Source organism: Lotus japonicus, chromosome 2, assembly GCF_012489685.1.
Source record: "Lotus japonicus ecotype B-129 chromosome 2, LjGifu_v1.2".
NCBI lineage: Eukaryota > Viridiplantae > Streptophyta > Magnoliopsida > Fabales > Fabaceae > Lotus > Lotus japonicus.
Genome location: NC_080042.1, coordinates 51436274 through 51460820, shown reverse-complemented (window position 1 = coordinate 51460820; position 24547 = coordinate 51436274). Strand labels below are relative to the sequence as shown.

General features: G+C 39.1%; 1 protein-coding gene across 1 annotated transcript; it reads right to left on the bottom strand.

Annotated features, from left to right (window-relative positions):
* Positions 1 to 5469: 5469 nt before the first annotated feature.
* Positions 5470 to 14695, bottom strand: LOC130738250 (cleavage and polyadenylation specificity factor subunit 2). Its single transcript, XM_057590195.1, has 18 exons — positions 14459 to 14695; positions 13801 to 13969; positions 13508 to 13604; positions 13152 to 13278; positions 12943 to 13058; positions 12646 to 12740; positions 12407 to 12558; positions 12054 to 12111; positions 11865 to 11972; positions 9505 to 9757; positions 8874 to 9058; positions 8321 to 8413; positions 7892 to 7990; positions 6854 to 6985; positions 6728 to 6772; positions 6461 to 6628; positions 6157 to 6231; positions 5470 to 6019 (listed from the first exon to the last, which is right to left on the bottom strand). Exons 1-18 carry the CDS (start codon positions 14605 to 14607, stop codon positions 5918 to 5920), a joined length of 2223 nt encoding a protein of 740 aa, XP_057446178.1. The 5' UTR covers positions 14608 to 14695; the 3' UTR covers positions 5470 to 5917.
* Between the last annotated feature and the right edge of the window lie 9852 nt (positions 14696 to 24547).

Here is a 24547-nt window from a genome sequence, read left to right as displayed (position 1 = left end):
TAGTTCCCATAGTGATTATCAACCAAATTAATAAATAATCCTGCACAGATTCACTGTATGTCTATCTAATTTAATGTTAAGTGTGTAAAATCTGCATGTAAAGATAGAGGAAGAATGATAGAGCTCTTAGTGAGGGTGGGGCCACAGCCAATGAGACCAGGCCCAAAGGATGGAAAGTATATGTGAGAAAGAATAAGAGAGGGGAATCTTAGGAGGGTGAGCTGGCACAAGTTAGTTACGGCCTTTGCGGGTAGGAAGGGTGTGAGAGGTGCGTAAGGCTGAGTGGAGATTCTCATATAAGCTTTCTGTTAGAATGAGAAGGACTATGATGAGAAATAGGTTGTTAAGAGTAGAGTGAAGAGAGTCTCTTCTTCTACAGGAGTCTTACTCTGGGGCAATAGCAGTAGCTATTGCATTTCTGTTTCTTCTATTTCAGTAGTAATCAAAGTGTTTCCTTATTCTCATACCTTGTTCTCTATTTCTGTATTTTGGTTCTCATCAAATTGGTCCGTCCTGCCGGATGATTTACGAGACGGAGGCCAGCGTTCATCTTCGTTGAATCTGACAACGAATGCCACCAGCGAAGAAGAAGATGGAAGCGAAGGTAGCAGCACTGGAAACTGAAGTGGCAAATCTCCGATCAACTCTTGTCACTATGCAGGAGCAAGCGGAGAACAATCAGGCTCGCTTGATTGATCTTTTAACCCAGAAATTATCCAAGCAGACTCAGGAGCAAGATGATTCGGGGAGTGTGCGAAATCTAGACACACCAGCAAGATCTGGAGCCGAGAAGGGAAGTCCATCTGGTGTATCTGGTTGGACTAAGCTCGATGGAGGACAGTTGGATGAATTCCGCAAGTCTGCCAAGAAGGTAGAGCTTCCTCTTTTCAATGGAGAAGACCCGGCGGGTTGGATTGCCCGTGCTGAGGTCTACTTCCATGTCATGGGTACAAGCCCAGAAGTCAAGGTGAACTTGGCTCACTTATGCATGGAAGGATCCACGATCCATTATTTCAACTCTTTGCTGCACTTGGACCCCGGATTAACCTGGGAACGACTCACCAACGAGTTGTTGGAGCGCTATGGCACCGCCAACAAGGGTGACGTCTTCGAACAGCTCTCGGATCTCCAGCAATAGGGGACCGTTGACGATTATGTGGTTGATTTCGAGCGTTTGCTCTCGCAGACGCCAAATCTACCCGATGAACAGTACTTTGGGTACTTCATCCATGGGTTGCGTGAGGACATTCGAGCACGGGTTCGCAGTATGCGGGCTCTGACGACGCTACCTCGTTCACGATTGATTCCTCTAGCTCGGGCAATAGAGACAGAGCTCCACGGAGCGGGTCGCAGCTCAACCGGGTCAAAAAACGGAGGCCCACGATATGGATATGGATCGGGGTCATATAACCGACCGGCCCACCAAACAGCATCAGGCCCAGTTCTAGCGGGTCGTGACTCAACCCAAGGTTGGGTAATGGTGAAGAACCGAGATGACAAAGGAGATCGACGTGAAGACAAGCGTCCCACCCATCGCGACAAAGGGATAAGGCATCTGCCATATCAAGAGCTCCTTGACCGGCGTCAGAAGGGGCTCTGCTTCAAATGCGGCGGCAAGTACCACCCACTTCACCAGTGCCCCGACAAGCAACTCCGCATCATGTTGATAGAGGAAGGAGACGACGGAGGAGAAGAGGGGAATATGTCGCTGGAAGCAGAAGAGGACGACGCGGCGGCTGTGGACGGTGAGCTAAGCATCATGAAATTGGGAGCCGAGCCACTTCAAGCCCACACGATGAAGCTGCAGGGAACAGTCCGGGGCGTTCCAATCCTCATCTTGGTTGATAGCGGGGCAACGCACAATTTCTTGTCCAAACGAGTAGCAACAGCGATGGGGTGGGAAATTCAAGCCACACCAGAGATGCGAATTCTGTTGGGAGATGGAAGCAAGGTGATGGCCAGCGGTAAGGTTGAACATGTGGGAGTGGAAATTGGTGATTACACAACCACGGTAGAGACAATCCTATTTGATTTGGATGGTATTGACTTGGTTTTGGGAGTAACGTGGCTGATTACCCTTGGAGACATGCTAGTCAATTGGGGGAGACAAACCATGAAATTTCAGCTTGCTGGGAAGTGGTTCTTTTTGCAAGGACAGAAGGGAATACAGCATAAACAGTGGGCTTTGCAGAGCATTTTTGGCCAAAATGAGGAGCACGAAGGTGAGAGCAAAGAGCTGCAAGCAGCGCATACTACTAAGAACACCAAAGAAGTTTCAGGACTCTCTGAGAAACAGCTTCATCAGTTGGAATCACTCCTCAGTCGTTTCGAGGACATTTTTATTTAGACCATGGGATTACCTCCAAGGCGGCAGAAAGATCACCAGATTAATCTTATAGCAGGACAAGGGCCGGTGAATGTGAGGCCATACAGGTACTCCCATCACCATAAGGACGAGATAGAAAAACAAGTCAGGGACATGTTGAAATCAGGAATCATTAGACACAGTCAAAGCGCCTTCTCCAGCCCCGTCATCTTAGTGAAGAAAAAGGATGGGTCATGGCGCATGTGTGTGGACTACCGCGAGTTGAACAAGGCAACGATCCCTGACAAATTCCCAATTCCAGTGATAGACGAGTTATTGGATGAACTTCATGGGGCTCGCTACTTCTCCAAGCTTGACCTCAAGTCGGGTTATCACCAAGTGTTGGTGAAAGAGGAAGATGTACACAAAACTGCATTCCGTACCCACGAAGGGCACTATGAATACCTTGTGATGCCCTTCGGTTTGATGAATGCCCCTTCCACCTTTCAAGCATTGATGAATGAAGTCTTCCGTGACCTTTTGCGTCGGAGTGTACTTGTTTTCTTCGATGACATCCTCGTGTACAGCTCGGATTGGGATCTGCACTTGCAACATTTGACCATGGTATTTGAGAGACTACGTGCACAGCGTTTGGTGGCGAATCGTAAAAAGTGCACTTTTGCCCAGAATTCTGTAGAGTATCTGGGTCATGTGGTTTCACAGGAGGGAGTGGCAATGGACCCTAGCAAGGTGCAAAGCATCACCTCATGGCCAGTACCTAAGAATGTAAAAGGGGTACGTGGTTTTCTCGGGTTGACTGGATACTATCGCAAGTTTGTGCGAGATTATGGTAAGATCGCTAGGCCACTGACTGAACTTACAAAAAAAGAAGGTTTCAAATGGACTTCACAAGCTCAGCAGGCATTTGACACACTCAAAGCACGAATGGTGACTGAACCTGTACTTGCATTACCAAATTTCTCTCAACCTTTCACTATAGAGAGTGATGCTTCCGGGAATGGGGTAGGAGCCATACTTCTCCAGCAAGGCAGACCCATAGCCTACTTTAGTAAAGCCTTGAGTGCTCGAAATCTGTCCAAATCTGCTTATGAGAAAGAATTGATGGCCATCGTTCTAGCAGTGCAACATTGGCGACCATATTTGTTGGGGAGACAGTTTACTGTATATACTGATCAAAAGAGTCTACGCCAATTGCTCCACCAAAGAATCACAACCGTAGACCAGCAGAATTGGGCCGCCAAGCTCTTAGGATATCGTTTTGACATTGTGTACAAACCCGGCCCAACGAATAAGGGAGCAGATGCTTTGTCTCGTAGATTTGAAGACGGTGAATTCCAGTCCATTGTCTCCTATCCTCAATGGTCAGAAGGCAAAGAATTGGTTCAAGAGGCCCATCAAGATGCTAAGTTGGCCTCGATCATTGCTGCGATACAATTGGATCCTTCCAGTAAACCTGGCTATACTTATGATCAGGGGGTTTTGTATTATGAAAATCGCCTTGTAATCTCTGCTTCATCTCGCTGGATCCCTCAACTCCTCAGCGAATTTCATGCCACACCGCAGGGTGGGCATTCGGGTTTCTACCGCACATATCGCAGGATTGCTGCAAATATGTATTGGATTGGCATGAAGGGGAGGGTTCAACAGTTTGTCAAGGCCTGTGATGTGTGTCAAAGGCAAAAATACTTAGCTACCTCACCAGGGGGTCTGCTCCAACCGCTACCAATTCCGGAGAAGATATGGGATGAGCTTTCCATGGATTTCATAACAGGTTTACCCAAGGTCAGAGGAACTGATACAGTGTTTGTGGTGGTTGATCGACTGTCCAAGTATGCACATTTCATTTCTTTGCGCCACCCTTTCTCTGCCAGAGGTGTGGCAGAAGCTTTTGCCAAAGAGGTCGTGCGTTTACATGGAGTTCCTCGATCCATAGTAAGCGACCGGGACCCCATCTTTGTCAGCAACTTCTGGGTTGAGCTTTTTAAGTTACAAGGGACACATCTGACTATGAGTACCGCGTACCATCCTGAGACAGATGGACAAACTGAAGTCATTAATCGTTGCTTAGAGACGTATCTTCGTTGTTTCATCGCGGACCAACCGCGCACATGGCTCTACTGGCTACCCTGGGCGGAGTATTGGTACAATACCACCTACCATGCGTCCACGGGAGTGACTCCTTTCGAGGTAGTCTATGGTCGTGCCCCTCCCACCTTGCTCCGTTTTACTGTTGGGGAAACGAAAGTGGAAGCTGTAGCTCGAGAGCTGTTGGACAGAGATGAGGCACTGCGTCAATTGAAAAGTCACCTCCTTCGAGCTCAAGGATATATGAAATCTCAGGCTGATAAGAAGCGCACAGAGAAGCACTTCGACGTGGGTGAGTGGGTCTTTGTGAAACTTCGACCCCACCGCCAACAATCTGTGGCACAACGTATCAACCCAAAGCTATCCCCACGGTATTATGGCCCTTTTGAAGTGCTTGAGCGCATAGGAGCTGTGGCTTACAAGCTTCGCCTTCCCCAAACATCTCGCATCCATCCCGTGTTTCATGTGTCTCTTCTAAAGAAAGCAATCGGGAATTATCAGGTTGAGAAAGAACTTCCAGAGGGCCTTGCGGGAGAATTGCCACCATCAGTGGAACCCAGCACGGTGCTCGCTGCCCGCACCATCCAACAACAAGGGGAAACTGTGAAGCAATATCTCGTTCAGTGGAATGGCAAGTCTGCAGATGAAGCCACTTGGGAAGATGAGTTGACTATTTTAAATCAGTTTCCCGCCTTCAACCTTGAGGACAAGGTTGTTCCTCAAGCCGGTGGAATTGATAGAGCTCTTAGTGAGGGTGGGGCCACAGCCAATGAGACCAGGCCCAAAGGATGGAAAGTATATGTGAGAAAGAATAAGAGAGGGGAATCTTAGGAGGGTGAGCTGGCACAAGTTAGTTACGGCCTTTGCGGGTAGGAAGGGTGTGAGAGGTGCGTAAGGCTGAGTGGAGATTCTCATATAAGCTTTCTGTTAGAATGAGAAGGACTATGATGAGAAATAGGTTGTTAAGAGTAGAGTGAAGAGAGTCTCTTCTTCTACAGGAGTCTTACTCTGGGGCAATAGCAGTAGCTATTGCATTTCTGTTTCTTCTATTTCAGTAGTAATCAAAGTGTTTCCTTATTCTCATACCTTGTTCTCTATTTCTGTATTTTGGTTCTCATCAAAGAATGATCCAGAAATAAGGAACAAATTACATAACTTTCCTAGAAATACATTGAGACCAAAGACATTTGAAAAGTTCATTTCCTCAGATGCTAAGGTTGTTGTAAATTCAAGGCACAACACTGAGAATGACGCAGTGTCATTTCTTCACTGATAATATTGAAAGCAAATGACAGCTCTGTCAATCTTCTAGTTAAAATGGCTAACCAGATTAACCAACTCTTCCAACTCTGCTACTCAGCTAAGCTTTCTGGTCCCTAAATGAAGCACAAAAGTCACATCCTTCCCCCCTGTTCGTGAACCCTGTTTCTTAGGCTGTATGAGTCTTCCTTAAACAAGTGAAACGAAGAGGTAAAACAAAGCAAAAACTGAATTTTTCGCCCAAATCTAAAGCAAATAAAACTGTGAATAGAGATATTCGCGAATTTTATAGTAATCTTCACACAGGGGGCCTTCAATAATAATTTGCTGTGTACCAGAACCAGCACCCTATCAAAAAACATCATCTTAATAGATCAGAATCTTGAAAGAGAAACTGGATAATCTCAGCTGCATTGGAAAATGATCAATATCCTAAAGAATGTATGAATCTAATTAATTAACAAATGTTAAGAAGGAGAACTTGCCTTCTGACTTGCATCCCCAACCTTCCGGACAGTTACATATTCACCGCAACGCAAAGCCCCACCAGCAAATTCCACCTACATAAAGGGTATCATGTCATGATTCATATTTTTTTATAAAGTAGATATTCAGTTGTTTCACTAATTTTTCTCACTCAAATTTCTGTTGCAGAACAGTAACCATCATTCAAAAAAAAATAAACAATAAAACTTATCAGCCTTTACATGATCAGTTTCCATGACGATTACCAGTAGACAATTGGAGCAAGGAGGAATCGGTACGATAAGTCTATAGCTTAGGAATTACCTGAACACCCTTGCTGGAGAGGAACTGCTTGAAATCTGCCAATTTCAAATCACCAACAAGAACAGATTTATGCGGAGGAGTTGCTCCGGAAACAGGCAGCAGCGAGAGCGTGTCATTTTCTGCTTTCCCTACTTCAGCATCAACCCAAGCTACTTCATAATCTCCCAGCTGCAGTTGAATTGAATTCATCATTCAACATGATGATTTCTATACAAACTGGTAAAGAAGAGTATTTAAATTGAAATAGTTCAGACATCTATCATTTACCTTCTTGAAGAGTACATTACTCATTAGCTTCTCAGATAGTTGAACCTATAACCAGAAATGCCAGACAAGATTAATTTTGACATCTTGTTTGCCTCAGAAAATTTACAAAAGTTGACATCGTTGTACCTTATAAGCACATAAATCAGAGGTAACATCAATTGTCTCTTCAATTTGGGGAGCATAAACGTGAGGACACACATTCTTCAGGCAATGCTGCTTCAGATGCTCCGTAGCTTCAGCTGACCCATGCACCAAAACCTTCCAGAAAAATCATAAGTATTCATCATGCTTGATACAAAAACAAAAAACAGATGATATGAACATAAAAGTTGGTTCCTTAAACCAGCTGGATCACAATATCTATACAAGAGTACATGCACAGATTATTTATCAGTTATATGCCTTACATTTTCAAAAATGAACCTAAAATTGAAGACAAATTCATAATTGATAAGAATGAGAACACAGGGAGAGAAAAAACATAATTAATAGATAAATACAGAATACATTAGACATGTAAACAAAGACCAAAGTTGAAAATAATATGACAGACAGAAATTAGGGGAATATGAACTACGAAGTGGAAGGAAAAACCGACACGAAAACAATAGGGTCCATTCTAATAAAGACAGCTTGTCATTGATAACTAAGGTTTTACATGTTGTCAACAGCTCATGCCATTACTTGGTGAGTTACGTGACCTTATGCATTTACGATTTAAGTTCAATTGAATGCTGACACACACGTGCATATGTATATGTATGTATGTGTGCGCGCATGCACACACACACACACACATGCCCATTCTAATAAAGACAGCATGTTATTGATAACTAAGGTTTTACATGCCCATTCAAAAGTGCTCAACTCAAACCATGAATTTTTTCCCCCGATAGTTACCCTTCCCAACATTACAACAGCCGTTTCCAGAGCTCCCCGACCAACACAAACCCACTTAAAATGGAAGCCAGATTATTGCTTTGCTTTCAAAAATTGTATGTTAGTTAAAATGAGTTATTTCCAAGATCAGATGATTTTCAATGGTGGCAAGATATGACTACCTCAGTTGTTTTCCATTCCACAAATAATGAACTTCCAAATACAAGTTAAAAAAGATTCAATTATGTATTTCAGTAAACTGAAAAGCACCAAAGAGATCCATACCAGCTTCAGGGGAGCCACATGGGAGAGAATATTTTTAATGGATCTTCCATCTGAACGGCCTTCAAAGTCCATGTATACCAAGGAACACCTGACTTGCACCTGGACAAAACCATGAATGTGTTGCAACTCTGTTACATATATATAGAACATGTTTGAAGATCAACGCAGTAGCAGGATAGTATAACTCAAAAAAACTTACATAACAGCATCTTTTGTAAAATCTAAACATGTAGATTTCTAATCTTTGTGAAAGCAATAAAAAATTTTAATGGCACTCAGTGAAAGAATTGAGACAGTTAAAGAGATTTAACTTGGTTTGTCCAATCAATTACCAAATACAACAGTATCAAATTCAAATAGAAACACAAATATATAAGTTTAATATATATAAGAAGCTTTCAAATACAAGACAAAGATACAGCAGCTTACAGTCCTTTCATCAGATATGACTTTTGATGGCTTTGTATCAAGTATTAAACTCGCAGCACCTTCATCTAGTTTTCCATTTATATCACCTCCTACCTGATAGAAAAATAGGAAAAAATATTTAAAAAATATAATTATTAATACAAAACACCAGAAAAATTAGATGTGGCAAAAGATTTCATGGTTAGAAGCAGAATGTATCACATTTCATCGAAATTTCAAGGACGAGAACAGTTAAAGATATATAGAAGCAACCAAGCCAAACACAAAATAGACCAAAGCAAGTTATTAAGCTTATGATTCCTGTATTGTAGCTTTTCCTTTATAAAGTTTCCTACTACTTTGTAATGCATTGATATCATTGACCTTTATATTTGGCAAGTCTTGGCATGCTTTTAAATAAGTAAAGTCGTTGTAATTGATTCAGAGTTCAGAGAAATTTCTAACTCCGAAAACAAGCATGATGTAGACATTAAGTGTCAAATTAAATACTGACACGAATAATTATATTCAAACTGGGAAGTAATAAGGTAGTTATTTTGAAAAGGAAACTCACATGCATTGCTGTCTGGTCCATGTCTTCGTCCTTAATTACATAATCATCTGGATTTATGACTTCACCAAAATCATCCCACTCAGACGTATTTTCATAACAGGGAAACATTGGGGCAACACTTGTTGAAGGGGGAACAAATCCATCAACAAATATGTCCCGGTATCCTCCACCTCGTGGACCAGCCACTGCAAATGCAATTCAAAAAAATAAAAAAACAAACAAATCATAAAAAACTTTCCACAAGGCGCAAAATAATAGATAAACTCATAATATTGTAGACAAATTTAAGGTTAATATCAAATGATGGTATTAATTATAATACATTGTAATATCCGATTAACACGTTCATAAAATAGTGATAAATGTTTCAACAAGGTAAAATCTCACAGTTCATCCAGTTTGTTTAATATGACGAAATGGTTGGTTTGCAACACCAACCAATGGCAATATGTGAAGTTCGGTCATTTTTTTTTTAGCAAGAATATGAAGTGGATAATTCTCAACACCTAAGTGAAAGCGTTTACTAACAAGAAAACAATGCCAAATGTGTTATATCTCCTACTTAAGGAAAAACTGGAAAAGGGAAACACTTCAAAGAGATTAGCTCCAAAATAATTTATACAACACACACCTTCTGGTGCTACAAGATTATTGCCAGTATCAATGACCATTGGATCACTTGTATTACTATCAGCCCCATGAGATGCTTTCAATTCTTCCGCCTTTATAAGACTGGCTTTTAAAGCTTCTTCTTTCTTTATTCGATTTTGCTCTTCCTCATAGGCAATTAGCTCATCGCCAACCAAAGGAACACGCTTGGACACAGTGACTTTGACAGCTTTTGGAGGTGGATCAGCCTGAAGCATACGAGCTAGTGTGGCAAACTATGCATCCAAAAAGATAAGGATCAGTAAACATAAGATAGCAAACAAATATGTTAAGTAGCTAGCATCATTAGCACTGATATAAAGCATTTTTATAGAAGAGAATTTGAAATATTAACCTGAAAGGTTAACGGGAGAAAAGATACAACGTGCGATAGTTTACAACACAGTGATAATAAAAAGGAAAAACAAAAGAGATACAGTAACCCCGTGTTTGAATACCTTATCTCAAATTTTCAAAGGATTTGAAATTCTAACTTCTAAGAAATTGAATTGGTTCAATTAAACTACTATCATTTATAAAATATCTTGTCTGGCTTTCCAAAGTAACAAATTAGGCCCAACTCTATGTCTTGTTTTGCAGATAATACCCTTTATTGGTATTGTAGTTTTTGTTGGATTCCCACCGCTTTTCACATAACCAAGATATAACCATTGCATTTGCACCAATAACCCTCTAGACAATATTTTCGTTCTGCATAAGAAGAAAATTATAAGCTCCAATGGTACAAGTGCATCTAGATCTGAAGCTAAGAGAAGGAAGATCAAAGCTCAGCAAAGAGATTGTGCAATATCTGTTCAGATTTAGTTTGTTATTAGTCTTATCTCAGCAAAGAGATAGATTTAAGCTTAACATATATTCAACAGAGATAAAGAGAGTGAAAACCTGAGGAAGCTAGAGAGAATGAATCTCACAAGATCAAAGGTACACGAAAATTCAGAGAGTGCCGAGTTGTTAGAAATCCTAAGTTAGAACCACACAACACCACAAAACCTTAGGCTTAAGGCAATGGGTGTGTGTGTTCTTTATTATATATGCACTTGTGCACCTGCTAATCTTGGCAATGTGGGACTTCTTTGAGTCACCACTTTATTATCTCTATTACTCCCCCTCAATTGGGACTCCATTTTTATTTTTTTTTGCCTGTGCCTTGCACTCTAGCGGGAACATCAGTGGTCGTCAGACTTGTGCTCCTTCGTCTGAGTCTGCCTTTCGACTTTCTTTGTCTGGGCTAGTACTCTAGCGGGAACATCGGAGTTCCTTGGACTTGTGCTCCTTCGTCTGAGTCTGAGGTCTTGGCTTGCGCAAATGGGACTGCCATTTTTGCTTTTTTTTTTTTTACTTTTTTTTTTTCGTTTTTTTTTGGGAAGCGGCAGTCATGGCTTGGATCAGACCAGCTCTGATACCATGTTAGAATTCCTAAGTTAGAACCACACAACACCACAAAACCTTAGGCTTAAGGCAATGGGTGTGTGTGTTCTTTATTATATATGCACTTGTGCACTTGCTAATCTTGGCAATGTGGGACTTCTTTGAGTCACCACTTTATTATCTCTATTAATACCATGATAGAAATCCTATAGAACCACACACCACAAAACCTTAGGCTTAAGGCAATGGGTGTGTGTGTTCTTTATTATATATGCACTTGTGCACTTGCTAATCTTGGCAATGTGGGACTTCTTTGAGTCACCACTTTATTATCTCTATTAATACCATGATAGAAATCCTATAGAACCACACACCACAAAACCTTAGGCTTAAGGCAATGGGTGTGTGTGTTCTTTATTATATATGCACTTGTGCACTTGCTAATCTTGGCAATGTGGGACTTCTTTGAGTCACCACTTTATTATCTCTATTACGAGTCCGAAGATAGAAGGAAGAGTAGTGAAGAGAGAATGAGCTTAGTGATAGACGCTCTTGGAATTTTGGAATGATCACAAGAGATGTAGTATTTGAAATTCCTTGGGTTTAGTTTTTAAAAAAGGCCCAATAGAAGTCCCACTACTTTCCAAATTATCAGTATTAAATATCCAAACAGCTTAATTTATTGCAATTCATTTCAATTACACTTTACAAATACATTGCCCTCAGAATTTTTCATCTCATTATTTTAATCTTCAGAAAGCCTCAGAAAAAACTAAAACAAGCTTAATATTGATATTTAAAATACAAAAGCAACTATAAAGTCAACTCCAAGAAGCAGCCCTTGATCAATTAGCAGGTTCCAAGTAGCGAAACCCTACTATAGCTTGTAGGGATTCACATCAATTCTGAAACACGTAACAAGAGAGAAAGGATATTTTACAAAAAAAAAAATACCTGGCCTTTTTCAGTAAAAAGCACGAGATTTTTTACATCACTGCCCCACTCAACAAATATATCATGAGAAAAACCTGCTTCCAAACTTGCCATGGATGCTAGAACAACCTGTACAAGATACATGAATGATGAATCAGAGTCAGTAAAGAAGATGGTTTGATGAAAAACAAAACATACAAATTATTCAACCTTTGGACCATCTGGAACATTATCAAGCTCAGTCTTGTTAACCAGAAGTGTAATATACCTGCAGGCACGAGCATTGCAGCTTAGTTTTAGACACAAGATAACATTAGCAATTAAAAAAAGAGGAGATTAACTATTTTCTAGATCAGTCTACAGCAAAGATCCTTAAAGTTTGCAAACCTTAAAGTTTTCAAAGCTCATTTTTACTCATAATTGCATAAAACCATTTTTTACCAATATCTCAAGAAACTCAAAGTAATATAAGTTTGAAATGCTAATAATCAATAACGTTTTATAGCATCCACGTGAACCAAAAAAATAAATATTTCTTCAAATTTAAGGACAAGATCACTTACTTCAAAAGAAATATATTTTCACGCGTTTGTTCAAAAGACTTTGCAATGGTATCACTCATCCACTCAAGGAAACTCTTTACATAATCAATTGTGCTGGATGAAACATATGAAAGAAAATATATGGGGTAGACCAAGTTTTCTTCAGCCCAATACTGCAAAAACCAAGATCTCACATTAACTCACATGTACATTCAGGAAAAGGGGGAGAAAAAGAGTAAAAGCATATTTCCTGTACTGACCGATTCTAGCATCAGAATAAGTTCCAACACCCGTCCTGCAGTGTCAATAGGGAGCAATACATTGCCACCTGACCTAAGAGTCTTCTTTAAGATATCTAAATAATCAACAAGATACATGATCAGCATAGATAAAGCACACAAATACTAGACAGTTTTCTTCATTTCATGGTAAGATTTTTTAGTCCACTGTCAATGTCCTGGGCCTAAAAACATTTCCGCCTCTTAAGAGCAGTTTGAGAAAACAAAATTTTATGTTCTGTCGCAGTGCCACAGTTGTTGGATTTAAAAGTTAGTTACCTCCAAATTCTTTGTCCTTTTGGCGTCTGTAAGGCTGATTGTTCAAAGCATTATAAGCATCAGTTATTAGAACTGCTGGCCGCACAAAAGAACCTAGAACAGTTCCATTCAAATGCCTAATGAAAATTAGGTAGATAAGTAGCTTCCTTTTAACTCTCTAAAGATATATAGGATCAATTTAACTGTGGAAAACAAAAAGAAAGATTTACCTTTCTTTCCGATGATTAAAATCAACAGCATATATGACGTCCTCACCATCCTTTGTAATTTTCCATATCGTACCTCCCAAAAGATGCCCAGCAACATGAGGTGCAATCACAATTCCCTCTCCCTTGCCTAGCAGCAGTTAAAATGCCATTAAAGGTGACAAATAAACAACGCTGCTGAATATTTGGAAGTGTGCAACATGGAAGTAGAGAATTTCATTTTATTATAAATTTATAAAGCATAAGGGCTTAGAAACAAACCAATATTTATACACTGAAAGAGGGTGGGGGGAGAGAACAAAGAGAAGGCATACAACCACTTCAACGCAACACATTCTAACAAATGTCTCAATCCCTACCTGAGAGATGATGATTCTGAGAGTATGTTAGCCTTGTTACACTTTGGAAAGCAGAATCAATATCATCTAGCGTGAACAGATCAAACTCCGACACTTGCTGCAAGAGAATAAGATAGCTTAACCCAACCATTTGGCTTTAAAACATATGTATTGTCCTAGTCCTAGTTAATTGTTAAATAGGAAAGCTCACAGATAAGGACACAAGATACCGAACAGCCTAAAAACCAAGCAGAAAAACATCTTTCTCTTAATAGTAAAAACAAACAAACCAAAAATCTGGCATGAAATTTCACCTTTCTTGAGAGGAACTGGTCATACATAGTGAGAAGGCCCAATCTGTAGACAGGCTCAGTTGAAAAAACAGGCGCAGAGAGTCCAAGCTGCTTCATAGCATATGGGAGGGCACCAAGGTGAAGCGTATCCGGGTGCGAAAGCAAGACAGCATCTATAGTTGATGCTACCCTACATGCCAAAAAGCACACAACATCAATAACAAATCAAAACATAATAATTGAATACAAACATTCTGAAAAATCAATCCCAGTGACATTTATAACTGGAAAATGTTATTTTTTCTAGTTCATAAGCATTGCCTTTGCCTTCCACATTAAAAAACCCAATTTGTTACTAACCAACACTTTGGAGCTCAAAATCACATCATATTGTGACTCTATGAAAGGGAAACAAGGAGGGGTTTGAAATACAAGATGCCCCACATGAAAAATTCAATATTTTCAAGCTCCAAATGTCATTTATAACAACAAAAAGAAAAAAGAAAAAAATCCTTCTTTCTAGTTCACAAGCATTGTCTTCCACATTACAAACCCCAATTTGTTACTAACCAACACTTTGAAGCTCAAAATCACATCATATTGTGACCCTATGAAACTTAAACAAGGGGGGTTGAAATACAAGACACCCATTTGGGGAAAAGGAAAGAAAGAAAGAAACCTGGAGAGGGGTTGAAGAAGGGAAGGGTCGAAGTGGTCGTTCCAACCACAGTCGATGAGGAAGTTGAAGCCATCAATGGAGACCAAGTACGAGAGAGGGTTCTCGTTGTACACTCCACACAGTGGCTTTACCTGCACTGATGTTCCCATGGTGCTGCTATCTCTGCATATGCTCGCTCCCTCGCTCTCTGTGAGTATGTATTTGCGCACTCTATAAATATATGGCGATTGTCTTTGTTTTGAAAATATTTTCAGGAATTGCATCTACAAATAATATATGTATGTGTATATATAGTATAATATTATATAATTTTTCGAAGCATACAAAAATATAATATTATATAATTAGGTTGAAATGTATTTTTTATTTTCAAAATATGATTATTCTTCGAATTGTTAATAAAATTGTGCTTTTAATTTTTATTTAAGTGTCTTGAATGATAGTTCAAGTGGTAAGAGTTAGAGCATCTCCAAGGTAAGGTTCTTAGTTCTTAACTTAGTTCTTATTTCTGAGCTAAAAACTAACAATTGAGTTCTTAATCATTGAAGAGAGCTGACATGAAGTTCTTAGTTCTTAAAAATAAGAATTAATTCTTATATAAGAGCATCTTCAATGCTATATTCTTAGTTCTTGGTTCTTAGCACTATTCATGTGCATTCGTACTATCACATGTGTTTAAACAATTCTTTACAAATTTTGCTTCAACCATAAGTTCTTAGTTCTTAGCACTATTCATTGGTCTCACAATACCATTATATCAGTAATATTTTTTATTTTCATATAATTTGGATTTAAATTTAAATGCTAATTCAATACTTTGATTAAATCAGTTCATGAATGAGATAAAAAAAATTATTTTTTTATGCTAAGAACTCAAAAAGTACGTAAAACACCTTATATAAGAATTACTTCTTATTTTTAAGAACTAAGAATTTCACGTCAGCTCATTCCAATGGTTAAGAACTAAGTTCATAATGCTTAAGAACTAAGTTCATAGTTCTTAGCTTAGAAATAAGAACTAAAAACCTTGCATTGGAGATGTTCTAAAGAGTTTTAGTTTTTGAGTTCTTAGCATTAAAAATTAATTTTTCTCTCTCTCTCATTCATTAAGTAATATTTAATTTGTTTTAAAAAAAAAACAAATATTTAATTTAAGTAATAAATTAGAATTTAAATTTAAATCAAAATTATATAGAAATAAAAATATTAATATAATGGTATTGTGGTACCAAATGAATAGTGCTAAGAACTAATAACTCATGGTTGGAGCAAAATATGAAAATAGTTGCTTAAGCACATGTGACAGTACGAGTCCACATTTATAGTGCTAAAAACTAAGAACTAAGAACCTAAGATTGAAGATGCTCTAAGGAGACATTTGGTTTGGGTGGGGGAAACCTCCCTTAATAGTGCAATTTATCTTTCCAATGTACCAAAAAAATTCTTATTTGAGTGGTTTTTAGCCTTTTATGGATATAAAAAAATGTTTTTTCATATTTTTGAGTTAAAAAAGTTAAAGCGAGTAATCAAAAAATACCTTTCATTTTTCATTTAAGCCCATTTTTATTGATCTTTTATAAAAAAAATTGTATCGATTTTGGTCATTTAAAAAATTTATTAAGGGCTCGTTTGGTATGTTGTATAGTATAAAGTCAGATAGTAAAAGGTCTGATTGTATTAGGTCTGAAAGGATAAGACCTGACATAATTTTAATACTATACAGCGTTGGGTCACACACTGTATAATTTGGTGGAGACAGTGGTGGTGGTGATAGTGGTTGTATTAGAAGGTGATGATAGTGTCGGTGGTGGTGGTGGTGGTAGATAGTGGTGGCGACAGTGGTGGAAGGAGGTGACGATAGTGGTGGTAGAGGGTGGTGGTGGCGGCAGTGGTGATGGATGGTAATGGTGGCGGCGGTGGTAGTGGTAGTGGCGGCGGCGGTGGCGGTAGAGGTGGAGGGTGGTGGTGGCGTTGGTGGTGACAATTGTGGTTGAGGGTGGTGGTGGTGATGGTCGTAGCAATAACAATGACAGTATCAACGACGGTGGCAGTGGTAGAGCGTGGTGGTGGTGGCGGTGACTTGGTGGTGGTGGTGGCGGCGACAGTGGCTATAGTGGGTGGTGGAGGTGGCGGCGGTGGTGGAGGAGGGTGGTGGTAGTGGCGGTGGCGGTGGGGGGGGGGGGGTGGTGGTGGCGGCGATGGTGCCAGTAGTGGTGGCAATGGTGGCGGAGGTGGTGGTGGAGGGTAGTAGTAGTGGTGGCTAATTAAATATATTCAAGTAGTTTATACATCACACTCTTATCAGGCCTTATCCATCATCTACATGGTGGATTAAATAATCCATCATTTTGATGTATAAGAGATGATTGATGTATATATAAGCTTATACAATACAATGTGAGCACCAAGCAATGGATAAGTCCATAATGTATTGTATAAGCTTACACTATCATGCCTAATACGACGTACCAAACAAGCCCTAAAAAAAGTCCATCATGAATAATCATGATGTGACCATTTATTGCCCAATCATCGACTCACAGTGAGTTCATTAATTTAATATAATTAAATAATATTCACGTGGACTTATTCATCTTGACATTGTCTCTTCAGATTGTTTTCATCATTTTGCTCAGTTCAGAATTTCTTGATCAACTTTGGGTTATTTTCTTCCTCCTCTTCCTTAAACCCTAACACCACATTCTGTGGTGGCGGCCATGGCTCTACAACCACCTGTGGTAGTAGCCAGGATTATGATTCACATTCTTAATTGTTAACCAAAACAGTCACTCACTACGATCTTCTCCTTCTACCAACATTTAAATCCAATAAACTTCTTGTGGTTCTTATCTCTCTCTAAGGCTTTCATAGTTGGAAGTGATTTTTGAACCCCCGCACAATATTAGCCATCCAATCGGTATACGCAAGGAGTGAGATGATTTTTAACCGCAACAAGACCGCCACAATCTACAATGTATATAAAAAAGAAAAAAAAAACACTTTATGGTAGTTTCAAAATTACTGCCTAACCCACCACAAAGTTGCACATTTATTTTGTAGCGGTTTTACAACTCAATCCCCCGTTAAACCTTTTTTTATCTTTTCATTCTATCCCAGTTCTTAGAGCTAAACAACGTTGCTTAGCTTATCTCCCTATTGGAGCATACTGATGTCGAATTGGTGGTTGCTTAAATTTAAGGAAAGTTGCTTTACCAAACAATCATTGCTTAGTAAATACTATTCTTTTCTCTCATTCATCAACATATTGACAATTGAAAGAAGAGGGAAAAAAACAAGTTCACCAATACAAACTCATATCAATTTGCAACAAAAACATAAGATACATTTTAAAAAATTACATTACATTAACACAAACAGTAACAACAGAAGAACCATTAACCAAATCCATTTACACCAAATACAAAAATAAAAAACTTTACTACATCAGACCAGCAACAGATAGAGGAGATGAAGAAGGAGATGAACTTGAAGCAAATACGTAATAGATCACCCCAAAAAAAAAGGAAAGAGGGATAATACAAAATTGATAGGGGACATGGAGACATGGAGAGGGAGATGAAGATCAGCTTTGCATGGACAGATCTAGGAAATTTTTGGACTTCCATGGACACAAGCCCTTCCTCGGATGGTGAGCTCAAATGAGCATTATCATGATACCCGGTGCTTGTGGGTAATCGAGTCCAACCTCCAAAATGGTAGTTTTCCAGCTCTGGCATCAGCAGAGTCGATGGCGAGAGGTACTTAGCTGCAGTGAATTGTTCCTTGTTCACGGTTACTCGAGTATAGGTGAGTAATCGGGGCCTCTTTCTAGAATAAGAATCTCGGGTAAAATTTTAGGAAGCAGAAAGAGGGCTTATGGAACGGTATTTTAAAACTCTACTTGGTCATCGACTCTGTCAGGATGCTGAGTCAACGAGTCACTAATCAAACCAATGAGTCTCTAATTAGACCACTTGACTCAATGTATATTAAAAACTCTAAAACTAATAATACTATATAATATGAATTAATAATTTCATGCTCAAATTAAAAATGTTACCATCACAAGTACCTAATTAAACCATCAACAATAAAAGTTTAACCAAAATATTATATATAATAATAATAATAATAATATATTCTTCTGCTTTCTTAACAAAAAAAAAAGGGTTAAAAACTATAACCGTCCCTGAACTTTGAGCGAGATTTGAAAACCGTCCCTCACCGGAAAATTATCTGAAAACCATCCTCAGACTATTGAAAACAAATTGGACCCGTCCCTCCGGCCACCATAGCTCCGGCAAGTCGCTTATGTGACATTCCACGTCAATTAATGAGAGCCCGACGTGGATTTTTTATTCCACATGTGTAATTAATAATTAAAATAAAATAAATAATTTAATATAAAAAAGGCTTAAACTAAATTAAATGATTGTAACTCAATATTCAAAGATTAGGATGCTTATCAAAATTTATCTTCTTTTTACCCAGAATCTTCTTTTCTTCTACCATGAACGAAACCCACCAAATCTTCTCTCAAACAAAACCCACTAACCTCCTTCTCTCAAAACAAGCAAATCTGTTCCACCTTGCTTCATCTTGCAACAAAACCCACAAAATCTATTTTCTCAAACCCCAATAACAAAACTCAGTTTCTGAAACTCACCCTATTCCACCCCCTTTTCTTCACATCACTCGAAACCCAGTAACAAAATCCCTCTAGATCTGCGAAAGGTATAGATCGACCCAGCCATCACACAACCTGGGGACCGCGACAACCAGAGTGGCTTCGACCCAGCCCCAAATCGTAGCAAACCATGCACCTCCTTTGAAGCTTCTCCGCTGAGAACCACCTTCACAGCAACCCACCAATCTCTCCTCCGTTCCCATTTCTGGTGAATGGGAGGTCTTGAAGCGAGATCGATGTTCAGAATGAGGAATGGAAAAAGACTCTTGCGTTCCTTTATTATGTTTAAATGCTTTTGTTGGAAGGGAAGAAGGGAAGTCACACGCAAGTTTCAGATCTGGGTTGGAAAGTGGGCTAGGGTTTGGAGTTAAAGAAGATGGAGTGAGAGGATGTGGGTGAGGGTTGCTGTTGTTGCTGTCTTGTGGTTTGATTATTTCTGGTTTTTTTTTTTTGAATTGTTGGTTGAAGGCTGAGTGGTCAGGGTGATTAGTTTTCTGGGGTTGAGTTGTTGTTTGAGTATGAGCTTTTTCTATTTTTTGTCCTTCAAATTGTTGTATTTCTTTCTCGATGAAGAAAAAAAAATTGATGATATATGAGTGGATGGTTTAGTGTTAATTTAAGAAAGAAGATTATCATCGTGACTTTTTTGGGTGGATATATAAATTTCTGGGTTGGATTGATGGAGGAAGAGGAAGAGAAAAAGGAAGAAGATGAAGAAGGTGGAAGTGAAATTTTAACGATTTAAGCCTTTTTTTTTCTATTAAATTATTTTTTTCATTTTATTTTCATTATTAATTACACATGTGGAATAAAAAATTTAATTAAAAATTACACGTAGCATGCCACGTGTCTCTAATTAAGTGACGTGGAATGCCACATAAGCGGCTTGCTGGAGCTATGGTGGCCGGAGGGACGGGTCCAATTTGTTTTTGAAAGTCTGAGGATGGTTTTCAGATAATTTTCCGGCGAGGGACGGTTTTCAAATCTCGCTCAAAGTTCAGGGACGGTTATAGTTTTTAACCCAAAAAAAAAATATACAATATCTAATCCTAGCATAGTGGTGTATCCTATACATTCTCACCGAGCTGGGTCTGAAACTCATCCATGCCACTTTAAATAGTTTTTGTATCTTTTGTCGTTTGCTACTCAAGCCAAGAAAGCCAACCGAGCGAAGCTGAAGTTTATTAAAAGGCGTAGTTTTGCAATAATATTATATATTCATTGACATATTTACCATTGTTTAGAATATTATTAATTATTCAACCAGGAAACTTCTTGGTTAGCTCTTGTACATAATACACGCATGGTATAAATAAATTTGATTGCAAGTACACGTGAACAATGTTTTTCAAACACTTCATTTCAATATAATTAACACCTATAAGAGACTTATGAAGTATTTTCCTAAAACATATCACATTAAACATAAGGTAAAATTACATTCGTAATGGATGTTAAAGCGTTATAAATGAACAGTTCCTCCTATCAACGTGGCTGAATCAAAGTACATATTGAATTTCCGACCAGTTCAAGAACTTGAGAGGCAATATGTAAATGATTGATAGGCCCTGAAATCATTGTAGTTGCCTATGACTTTTATTTGAACCATTGTTTCTCAAAATTCAGATTCTTGTTTTTCATGCCATAACAATAAGTTATTTCCTTTTTCTAGGTAAGTTGAACTTTAAGCACCCGAATGGGTGTGTGATCGTTAAGATGCATGTGTTGATCCTGCAATATGTACTTGTTTTTAAAAGAATAATGGAACGATTCCATATGATTTTATAAGAAACTTTCTCCGATGAATTCATGTGATCTTATACACGAGTGTGAACCTTCTTTCAAGTTCTACTTATCTTAAAACAATCGTGTGAGCCAACGTGACATTAAATTCAAACTAGCTATCTATAAGACGAAAGGAAGGGTTGGGGTGTAAGAACCTGATCTTTCATTCCAGGTGGTAGCTTTGTGTGTTAGCTCATTGGGGAAGTTCATCCCGATGGAGAATCTAGATTAAGACAAGGTGTACATCACTACATACTTGACATGGGTATGTATTTTGAAATGAAAATCCAGCTAATATATCCAACAATTGATTGATGAGATGCGAAAGAGGACACCATAAAAGGACAGCGAATTTCATTCCCATAAACAAACCCATATCAAGTATATAGTGAGGTACACCTAGCCTTAATCTAGATTTTCCATTGGGATGAACTTCCCCAATGAGCTCACACACAAAGCTTCCAACTGGTATGATAGATCAGATTCTAAAACCCAAACCCTTCCTTTCGTCTTATAGATATCTAGTTTGAATTTAATGTCGCACTGACTCACACGATTATTGCAAGATAAGTAGAACTTGCAAGAAGGGCCACACTCATATATAAGATCAGATGAATTCATAAGAGAAATTTTATTGTTGGAGTTATACGACATTGTTCCAACAGTGTAAGACCCTAAAATAAATAACTAGTTTATTTATTTATTTTTGTTGTATTAAATAATTGAGTGTTTATATTCTATTATTTTATGTTATTTTCTTGACTTGAACCCTATTGTGAGTCATGAAAATTATTTATATGATAATTAAGTTCAGATTATGACTAAGGATAACACTTTAGTCAGTTTGAGTGATAGCACGAGCCATATTCGCACCCGACTAAGGTCGAGAGTGTCTGAAATATGCTATATCCGCTCCTAGAGCACTGTTTAAGAGAAATTTAGATTTGACGGAAAAATAAGAACCTTAGGGTACTTTTTTGATGACCAGTGTTCTGATACGGAACTATAGACTGTACGCACGATAGGTTTGACTTCCCGGAAGTTCGTCGAAGCTAGACTTTACCTTCTCGGGGACTTTAATTTAGACACTGAATAAAGAGGTTTTCTATTCGGAGCTTCTAACGAAGTTTCCCTTCGCGTGGTCTCATTTCTTTCGATGTTTGAGATCTTTTTCCAGTAGGAAGTTTCTTCATCCGACGCCAACTGCAAAAAGTAGTTTTTCGGCGTAATTGATGCTTACTGCATTTAAATCTTCTTCTTCTATTAAGTGAGTCTTGAAATAAGTTTCGGCATTTTGTCGCCAAATACATACCTAAAATCAGCAGATGAAAGTACCAAAACGACCGGACCCGCGAAATGTTCCCTTTTTTCTTTTTCCTCCCCCTATAAAAGGAGGGGAAAACAATATTCCCCTCACTTTAAGAGAGAGGCTGCGAGCTTTAGAGAGAGGGAGAGGAGTAGAGCTCATCCGATACTTGCCGGATCATCGTCATTTCAGTTGCGTTGGATAGGCACGGAGGTAATGATCATAACCCTTGCATCCTTTTCTTCTTTCTCATGTCTTTTTTCATGTCTTTATGTGCTCAAAGTTTTGAGCTTTTTGTAAAAAGGTCTGCTTAATTTAATTTCTTCTTTCAAATATCTTCTATACCTTCTATACACTTCATATTCATGATCCATGCGCTTATATTCATCAACTGTTACTTTTTGATGCTTAAATCTCGATCTTGCTTAGCGCCTGTAGGATTTGTTGTTAGTAAATGCCTTGTTTACAACTCTATCGATTTACGTTTTGAAAATTTCAACTTTGAGGTTTTGAGCTGTTAAAGTTGACCAAAAAGTCCTTATTCTAGTTTTAGCTCCCGTAATTGTTCCAAATGTTTTCGTACCCTAAAGATTACCTAAGAATACCTAGGAGTGAAATTAGATCGAAGAAAATTTTCGGGAAGCCCTATTTTGAATAGTGGCCGATATTTGTTGGATTGGTAATGTGCCCAAAAATAAATTATGGTCAAGCATGGCCTGGTGGTTATTGTAGCCCTTTAAGTTGTCTAAATTTTGGCTTTGGTTTCGTGTCGTTTTGAGTTCTGTAGCTCGAGTTATGCGCGTTTTAGCGAACAAAGGTCTTGTTGTCCATTCGTGCCTAAATGTTAAACTCTGAAGCTTTGAAAGCTTTTTCCGGTTTCGATTCGTGTTATTAGATTGTATTGTATCTTAATGGCTAAGCAATTATATTTCGCTTAAGGTTTGGAACGAGTTGAGCTGAGGAGCGAGGTTTTGGAGCAAGCTGTGAGGTTTCATGATGGAGCAGGACGCCTAGAGAACTTGTTGAGTTCGGGAACAATTTATGGATCGAACTGTGATGTCGAGCTTGGAAGGAGAAATCAAAGGTTAGGGTAACTCAGTATAGAAGTGTCATTGAGTCTTGCATGCTTTTAATTGTTTTGGATTATATTTGGACCGGGCGTGCCTATCTTAACCTATTTCCCACTCGGAACACTCAAGAAGCATGGAGGGATTTCGCTAACCTGGATGTCGGGCGACCATCAGGAGAACGAAGGAACACTTGCCTGATTGGTGGTCCCATGCCAACTGTTAGATTCTTTCCCCTTTTGTCTTATTTGCATAGAGATTTGAGCCTCGTTTGTGAGGCCCTAACCTAAGAATATTTTAGATAAGGACCACACCCACTATAAAAGGGGGTCCTCACCTTGTACTAGGTACCTTTTTTACCATTAATGAGAATATTTCCTTATTTTACATCATCTTTCCATTTATGCTCTGCTAGGGTTTATTGAGTATATTCTTTTATACCTAAGTAAGCTTTAGTACGGAACATTGGCGCCGTCTGTGGCTCTGACCTAGATCTACCAGTGACGCACGAAGGTGAGGGTTACAATTGATGAAGACACGATCTTGTGGCATCGAACACCGTGAACCTCGCCGTAGAGGTGGAGACCGGCACGGAGGCCGGGGTGGAGATTGAGAAAACAACCAGGTGATACATTCTGAAGGAGAGCAAGAGGCTTCTTCAGAGGGTGTTCAGCCGGTGGCGGCACAGTCGCATGCCTCCCCGGCGACAACGCCTACTCCGGGCAAACCTTCAGATATGGTTGCAAAGTCAGATCTAGGTGTCCGGCGACGTCCTCCGACGCGGTACACATAGATCTGGAAGACGTGAAAGCAAAGGAACCTATGGAGGACCAAGAAGTGATCACAGACATCACTCCAGGAGCTTTGAAACATGTTTTAGATACTTTACAGGAAGTTCAGCGCTAGAATGAACATTTGCAAGCTCAAGTGGAATATCTGAACCAAATGAGAGATATCCGCCGTGGTCAGGGTTTTGACGCCGAGGACGTGGTTGAATTTCAACCTTTTGTGCCTACAGTGGCGGCCGTGGAAATACCAGAACACTTACAGACAATGTCGTTTGACACATATTCCGGCGACTCTGATTCAATGGACCAATTGAGGTATTTCAACACGAAAATGGTCATTGGCGGGGCGACGGATTCAGTGAAGTGTCGTTTGTTACCATCAACGTTTAACAGCAAGGCGATGCCATGGTTCATCAAGCAACCACCCTTTTCCATAGATAACTTCACTGATTTGTC